The sequence below is a fragment of the Lineus longissimus genome, chromosome 15, assembly GCF_910592395.1.
Source record: "Lineus longissimus chromosome 15, tnLinLong1.2, whole genome shotgun sequence".
Classification (NCBI taxonomy): Eukaryota; Metazoa; Nemertea; class Pilidiophora; order Heteronemertea; family Lineidae; genus Lineus; species Lineus longissimus.
In genome coordinates, this window is record NC_088322.1 from 4,938,101 (window position 1) to 4,947,073 (window position 8,973).

The 8,973-nt window shown below is 45.1% G+C and overlaps 1 protein-coding gene across 1 annotated transcript; it reads right to left on the reverse strand.

Moving 5' to 3' along the window:
- Nucleotides 1-5,226: 5,226 nt before the first annotated feature.
- Nucleotides 5,227-8,715, reverse strand: LOC135499366 (uncharacterized). The gene has a single exon (XM_064790111.1). It carries the CDS (start codon nt 8,713-8,715, stop codon nt 5,227-5,229), a length of 3,489 nt encoding a protein of 1,162 aa, XP_064646181.1.
- Nucleotides 8,716-8,973: the final 258 nt, after the last annotated feature.

Below are 8,973 nucleotides of genomic sequence, written 5' to 3' on the forward strand. Positions count from 1 at the left end.
CAATTACAGACAGCATTTTGTATCCTTGTGCTGTACAACCCAGCCTGGACATACCACAGTTGTCCATGGAGAAGTCTCATCCTCTCTGACACTTTTTTTCTGTAAAGCTACTGATACAACATGCTGAACTAGGGATATCCTCCGTTGCCTCCTGTAATATTTACATACCATGGCTGATTAGTTCAATCATATTTCATCCACCTGGCAGCTCTGCATTGGAAATTTTAGTGGTATAACGTGTTCTCTTGACCTTCAAACAGTAGTATAAAGCTGATATTTACTACTTTATACCCTCAGTCCTATGTTATTAGGTCATCCAGCTGAGCGCCAGGCCCTCGGGCCTCTTGTTATGATAAAATGGGGTTTTCCTGGAAAAAAAGTAAATTCACTGGTCCTTTTTTACTGATTCCTCATGACACTTGTTTCATGTGCTTTTGAAAGATATATTATTCCCTCATAAGAGATGGTACCTATAAAGTGTTATAAATCTGATGCAATTCTTTAGCCAAAAAAGGTTTAACCTGATAGTGATTATGTGTGGGGGTTAAAATGATAATTGGCTGTACCTTGTGTTCAAAATCACAAGTAAACCTGCCTTCTTTATACTACACACTGAAGACCCGATCCATGTGGAAGTTATGATGCAGACTGTACTGGAATGCCAGATTAGTAATAGTATAGAAGATATGATGCAAACTGAAGACATAGTCACACATGCAAATAGTCACCTTATGATGCAAATAGTCCTGTTGAACCGATGCGAAAAGTAGTATAGGACATGTCATAACCAACATATAGGCGAGGGATGTGACGGCACACACCCAGCTTGGTATCCCTGAACCAAGATGAGACAAGCAGTATAGGACTCTGTATAGGATATGTCATAACCTATATCATGGGCAAGGGATGTGACCATCTCGCTCGTCTTGGTGTACTGAACCTCGTTGGGACAAGTATAGGACACCCAATAACCTATATGATGGGCAAGGGATATAACTGTCCTCCCGGCTTGGTGTCCCTGAACCAAGATGGGACTATAGGACACCTCATGACCAATATCGTGGGCAAGGGATGTGACTGTCTCACCCGGCTTGGTGTCCCTGAACCACGATGGGACTAAAGGACACCTCATAACCAATATCATGGGCAAGGGATATGACTGTCTCACCCGGCTTGGTCTCCCTGAACCACGATGGGACTAAAGGACACCTCAAAACCAATATCATGGGCAAGGGATGTGACTGTCTTACCTGGCTTGGTGTCCCTGAACCACGATGGGACTGTAGGACACCTCATAACCAATATCATGGGCAAGAGATGTGACTGTCTTACCCGGCTCGGTGTCCCTGAACCATGATGGGACTGTAGGACACCTCATAACCAATATCATGGGCAAGGGATGTGACTGTCTCACCCGGCTTGGTGTCCCTGAACCACGATGGAACTATAGGACACCTCATAACCAATACCATGGGCAAGGGATGTGACTGTCTCACCCGGCTTGGTGTCCCTGAACCACGATGGGACTATAGGACACATCATAACCAATATCATGGGCAAGGGATGTGACTGTCTTTCCCGGCTTGGTGTCCCTGAACCACGATGGGACTATAGGACACATCATAACCAATATCATGGGCAAGGGATGTGACTGTCTTACCCGGCTTGGTGTCCCTGAACCAAGATGGGACTATAGGACACCTCATAACCAATATCATGGGCAAGGGATGTGATTGTCTCATCCAGCTTGGTTATAGTGTGCCTGAACCAAGATGGGACTAGTATAGGACATTTCATACATGTAACATCATTAATGATCATGGGCAAGGGATGTGACTGTCTCATCTGGCTTGGTGTCCCTTATGTAAGCAGTCCTGTTTAAGCAAGATGGGACAAGTGGTTCCAGATCCCTCACCAGGTCTCCTTCACAACCAGGTTAGTTGTGTTGAGTGCCAATGCTTGACTAGAAGATAGTATTCCATGATCCATATGTTACCGACGTGGCAGTTCACAAAAATGAAAAAGTCAAGATATCAATTGAATGCTGATATTCACAATTTATAATAACCCTTAAAGTATATACAATCTTAGTTCACAAGTCCATCAATGCTCTAAAACATGTGAAGGTTCAACTTTGATTTACAGTGGATGCCAAGGATAGATAGAAGCAAGGCACCATAAGACTGACACAGACAGAACTAAATCAGGCTATTAAAGAAATGCAGCAAAGTGCCAAATTTGGAGCAAAAATACAGGTGTACTGTCCGCCCCATGGAAGAAAGAACCTGTAATCCTTCATAGAGGTCATCAATGACTACTGCATGTATACTTCCACTGAAGTCCTGAATGGTGTACTGTTTTGGATCAACTTGTGACAACACAGTTCCTACATATACATCCCTCAGTAATTTAAACAGAACAGAGTCCCCAACGTTGAACATAGACGACGTAACTTCTGACTTGACTGCCTTGGATTTCCTGCGTTTCCGCCCAAAATATCTTTTATGTCCGCCCGAACCAACTTTGGAATCCAACCTCACTTTCTTCCAAGGAGGGCAGTCAGCATCATTTGAAGTCAAAGACGTCTCCATTTCATGGACTAGACAATACCTTGAATTGTAAAAGAGAATGGGTTGCAAAAAGGCGGGGGTCACCAACGGACACGGCCTGTGCTTCATGTACATGTAGTGATATCTATCAAGCCTCATGCATCAATCAACGGTATTCTTATTTCTAGTCAGTTGTGATTTAGAGTATCATCACTTCCCACAATTCTAGTAGATCAGGGCGGATGTAGTACGCCTACTCTCCACACCACCAACTGAAAATAAAGAAAAAGAAAATCTAGTACTTAGCAACTGAAGGATGACCAGCACACTTGGCAGCCAGACAAATCTGGTAATGGTACCCCAGTTAAAAAAGTTTGTTTTCACCTTTCCTGCAACCCCGACAATACAAAACCGTGTACTGATCAATTGGATGAATTGTGTTCTTTGATTCTTCGAATAAACGCTGACATTGACAAATGACAATAGGCCTACAGACAATACACACGAGAAGTCGGAACAAAATCTTACAATGTAGTCACAGAGAAAAAAAAGAAATGTTTATGCATAGGCACCCAGTCAACACAAGACACTGTTTTAACATCACCCTGTACAAAAAAATCAAAACAAATCCAATGTGTGGGTCAATGGGCAAGTCCATTGTGGCCAAGGGTGATAAGCTCAGCACATACCGAAAAACTATTCAAGGTTTCAAAAGTTTGAAAACCAGATTCATCAAAAACATCCCTGAATTTGTTTCCAGATAGACTACAATAAGTACTAACTCATGTTTTGGTTACAACCCTCACCGAAAAGCAGTGTGATATCAGTCAGGATTCAGTCAGGTTGCAGTGTTACCTCACATTTTTATGGCAGTGTTGAAATCAGTGGAAAGCAGTCATAGGGAGTGTTTTTCAGTCACACAATACCAAAGCATACAGCAATCAAAAATAGAGGTTAGGGAGTCATAAGCAGTGGTAAGACAGTCAAAATCAGTGGTAAGGCAGTCAAAAGCAGTGCTCATTTAAATATTTAGGCTGACTGATTTCCACTGCTTTTGACACTGAAAATGACTCCTCACTATGCATCATGCACAGGGCTGGCAGTGGGGTTCAGTGTTAATTTAAATATTTCGCAGCACACTGAATCCACACTGAAACACCACTGATTTTGACTGCCATTTCCAAAACCTCTTGGAGGGAGCAGTCATTTTCAGTGTTAATATGAATAATTTATTTAATGGCATGCAGGCACGGATGCCGAGAGAGGTTTGGGGGACGTGACCCCCCTGTGCTGATGACAACCAAAGAAATTGTTCGAAAAAGCAAAAACTTCTAGCGAACTCCTATTTTAGACGGTGTGTTTCATCCAATATAATGGCAGTGATGACGTCATCTGCACAAATAGAGGACATCGCCATTGCATGATGACGTGACACAGTAAAAAGATGACAAATTCATTTCCTTGACCTACGTCATTGCAAACTTTGTCATAATGACAGTGGTCAGATGGGTTACTAGACAATTGAAACGACACAATTGACACATAGCTACTGTCAGTGATGTCAGGGATTGTTGGCACCAAGCAATTAAAAATGGTAAAAACTGTTACCTGGTGCAACTCGACTTTTTGTTTCTTGATCTTGCTGCTGCTGAAGTCTGGACCCCTTCGCGAACTGCTGGGCAGGTTGAATTTACGAACAACTGGGCTGGTTGTGTCACCTTCACGAACAGCTTGGTATCGATATTTCGACGGTTATTTTTCCTCACCGTCGATTCGAAGGTCTCTCGTTTACAACCTTTGTTGCAGACAAGGGCTATTATATTAGTTTAAATTTAAAGTCCAATGGACTATACTAATGTTCATATATTTATGAAGGCTCTTAACTATTTGAGCACTTGACGACTAACAGGACGTACAATACAATTATACAGCTCTTAACTATGAGCATATTTAACTGAATGAAGAAACTATTTTTGGCTTATTCTAGTGTTCTTTTACTAAGGAGACTTACTCCTGAATATATATATATCTTTGTGGCCACACCCAACGAAATAATACGCGGTTGGGTGTGGTTTTTAGACAAACGAATTTACAGAACCGCGCTGCCGGCAGGCTTATTGATCTGTTTATAATGAAGCGTATTTATTCCACCAAACATCCCAGAACCATTGGCAACTAGGAGTGGCAGATATAGAAGAATGAAGATTCACGTTACCGGGGCATGTCTATGGTCCGGACTACACTCTCCTTCATTCAGACGCTCATCGTTTTCTTGGGTTTGGAGAGAGACAGAACTTGGCTTGGGTCCGTTGGGAGGGGCACCACTTCTTCTAAAAACTTGGTCGGAAGTTCGGAAACTGGATCACTCCGCTCTCATCTAGTCGTGCTAACTAAACTCGCTGCTTGTAGTGTTGAAAGATTCACCGGCTTCTTGACGAAAACTGTACTATTCAGGAGAGATGAGAAAACACGTCCTGCTCCTCCAAACCCGATGCCGCCTCCGATCCGCTAGCCTCGTTTTCGCTCAGACATCAACAACTAGTAGTCTTACGCAACTTGTCACATGTTGAGTACTTATTCGGCCGTGTACTTATTTAACCGAGTTTTCCAGGAACCAGCACGGGCGCTTTGAAATTGATCATAGTTCGTCTGAACATACTCCCCCCTAAGGGACTTCCTAGACCCTTATCTGGTCCATAGCTAGGGGACACAATCTCGTAATGGGGCGTTTCAGAATCTTTCCACCGGTTTCCACGTCGACGACTCTGGTCCGACCATCACTGCCTGGGTAAACTTGCATCACACGGCCAAGAGGCCAACGACCTTTTGGGTTTGTCTGATCTACCACTAGAACGATGTCATCTATCTCTAAGCTACGTTGTGGAGTCAGCCATTTTGGACGTTGCTGTAAGAGTGTCACATATTCCTTCATCCAACGCCGCCACACTTTCTGGACTAAATCCTGGACAAAGCGCCATCGAAGACGCGGGTTGAAGGCGATCTCAGCGGGAATCTCAGGGGACAACTGACCACCAGTTTGGCCATGTAAGAAATGATTAGGTGTCAAGACTTCATCCTCTGGGTCGTTTTCGCAATACACAATAGGACGGGAGTTCAGCAGACCTTCAACCTCAATCACAGCAGTTAACAGTTCCTCGTCAGTTACCTGAGCCTCTCCCAAGATTGCCTTCAACGACTGCTTAGCACACTTCACCATTGCCTCAAACACTCCTCCATGGTGTGAGCCTAACGGGGGGTTAAAACGCCACTTAATGCCAAGGCTGGAGGCCTTCTCCAAAATCTTCACCTCACTCATCTCGGAAATCAGTTCTCCCAGGTACCGCTCAGCTCCCACAAAATTACTGCCATTATCGGATACTACCTCTTGAGGGACACCACGCCGAGCTGTCATTCTGGAGAAAGCATTCAGAAAACTCTGGGTATCCAAGCCATATGCAACTTCTAGGTGTACAGCACGTGAACACAAACATGTAAATAAGCAAATGTACCTCTTTCCACGGGTGTTGCGGGTCAGCTTCACTCCAAATGGGCCGGCGTAATCGATCCCACACCTTGCAAAGGCTCTTAATGGAATTGTAACTCGGTAATCGGGCAGTGCTGCCATCATCTGTTCACCTACCCTCTTCTTCCTGATTTTGCATATGATGCAGGACCTCTTGAAACGCTTGATCTCCTCTCGGCCTCTTAGGATCCAAAAACGTTGACGTGTCTCTGCTAACAGTGCATTAACCCCTTTCGAGTGGCGGTGTTGATTGTGGAAGTGTCGTATCAGCAGGGTACAGAGATGGTTCTTTCCTGGAATGATAAGAGGATGTTTAGCGTCATATGGCAAATTTGAACTATTCAGTCTACCGCCAACTCTCAACAGACCATCAGCATCTAAAAAAGGGGACAACGACCTCATACTTGGCACTGTTTTTCCTGCTTTCAAAGAGGATACTGTAGTTTCTAACATACTCTGAAGGTGTCGTACCCAATACATCTCAGCAGCTCGAACTTCATCAGCTTCTAAACTGGGTGCCGCAGGTTTTCTGCCTGTCACCAGACGTCGCCAACGTAACACCCACGCTGTTACTCTCACCGTCTTCGACCAGGTAGAAAAACGAGTAGACTCAAAGATGGTGTTGTTGACCGGGTCTGTACTTCCAGTGACATGAGCACAGGCAATATCTGTTTTCTTGACCTCTTCTTGGGCTTTGGCTGTCAACTGACGATCAAATGTTGCCTGGGGTCCTAGCGATGGCCAGCTGTCTCTCCCCCCATACAGAAACTGAGGGCCTTCTGTCCATACACTCTTATCTGACATGCTGGTCATACTGCTTCCTTGGGTGGCTAAATCGGCAGGATTCTGTTCTCCAGGGACATGATGCCATTGAGACGGGAGCGTTTTCTGTTGTATCTCTGAGACTCGGTGGGCGATGAATGGCTTGTACTGTCGGGTTTGACCATGGATCCAGTGGATTACATCGAGGCTGTCAGACCAAAATTTTACATCCTTCACGGCCATCTTTAATGTCTCAACTACTCTTAGTGCCAATCGTAATCCTAACATTGCTGCCATTAACTCCAATCTGGGAATGCTGATAACCTTCAAAGGAGCTACCCTGGCTTTGGCTAATACTAAGCGGATACAAACTTGACTGTCATCATACTCACTCCTCAAGTATACGGCTGCTGCATACGCTCTAGTTGAAGCATCGACGAAGACATGAAGTTGAACATCTCTGCAACCTGGTTCAAAACACCAACGGGGGACGCTAAATCTTGATACTTGAGGTAACTCTGAGATCCACTGATCCACTTGCTCTTCCAATGCCTTTGGGAATCGCTCATCCCATCCTAAGCCTAGGATCCAAGCCTCCTGCTGCAGTATCTTGGCTCTGATTACAAACGGGGCAAGAAGTTGGAGTGGGTCGAAAAGCCTGGCAATCTTTCCAAGGAGAGTGCGCTTGGTGACAACTGTAGCTTCCACTGGAGTGTACTCAAACCCAAGGGTATCAGAACCAGCATCCCACTTTACTCCCAATGTCTTCATACAGGGCAGCTCTTCAGTCTCAAAGTTCACACCTGCTACACGGTCCTCCTCTGCTACACCATCTAACACATCTAGGTAGTTACTACACCACTTCCTGATCTCAAACCCCGCTTCATGGAACATCTGGGTTAACTCAATTCTCAGGGCAATCCCACTGGATACACTTCCAGTCGAGTCAATATCATCGTCCATGTATAGGGAGGATTCACATGAAGCTGCTGCGAGGGGAAATTTCTCCTTGTTCTCCTGAGCATGTGCATGCACAATAAACTGGGCCAAAAAGGGGGAAGCTCTATCTCCGAATGTCAAACGGGCAGCTCTTAACTCTTGTAACGGCTTCTGACTGCCTAATTCCCTAAATAAAATCCTGTGCAGCATCCGGTCCTCTTCGCGTAAAACTACCTGGGGAAACATTTCACGCACATCTCCGACCAAAGCTACTGCACCTTTCCGGAAACCAACCAAAATGTCTATGATGTCGTGCTGGAGTTTAGGGCCCGCTAACATGGTGTCGTTCAGGGACAAGTTCTGGTATTTGGCAGCTGAATCTAGGACAATTCTAACCTTATTGGTGCTTCTGTCTTCTCGTATGACGGGGAAGTGGGGCAGATACCAGCATGGTGCTTCTGGGTTGGTTTCTGGACACGTCTCGATGTAACCCTTCTTGCGATTCTGCTCCATTATCTCATTGTAGCGGGTCATCAGTTCTGGCTTCTTCACCAAGGTTCTTTCAAGCGAGAAGAATCGTCTTTCAGCCATGGAACGGTTGTTAGGTAACTGCGGTGCGTCTTCTCTCCATGGGATGCCAATCTCATACCGGTTTCCTACATAACGCCTGGTACTCCGAGCTTTCTCCATGGCTATCTTTTCCTCGGGGCTGAAGCACTGGGACGGTACTGGGGTATTAACATCCAGATTCCACAATCGTCGCATGTCTTCCTCCAACTGGCCTATATCAGGAGAGCTGTTAACATGGTACAGATGAGCTAAGTTAGACGCACAATGCTGGCATGTTGAGTGTTGACCAATGGATCCTATGCACGTCCATCCTAAAGGGGGACGACGGGCGATTGGATCACCAGGAAGACCTACCACCTCTTCCAACGACATAGTAAGCTCGGGATGGTCCGCACCAATCAAAAGGTCAATCTTCTTAGGCTCTGAGCACTTGGGGAACTTGATATCACGTAGATGATCCTATTCTGCCTGGTACCTGTTCCAATTAGGAATGAAAAGATTGTTACAGAAATTATCTAAGGTTCTAGCACCAATCCGTCGTTTAAGGCTGCCGTCTAGACTTTCAATGGTTAAGGCTGCAAGACCACTATCTACAGACTTCCCGCGGTTCATCAAGGTGGAAATTGTTAG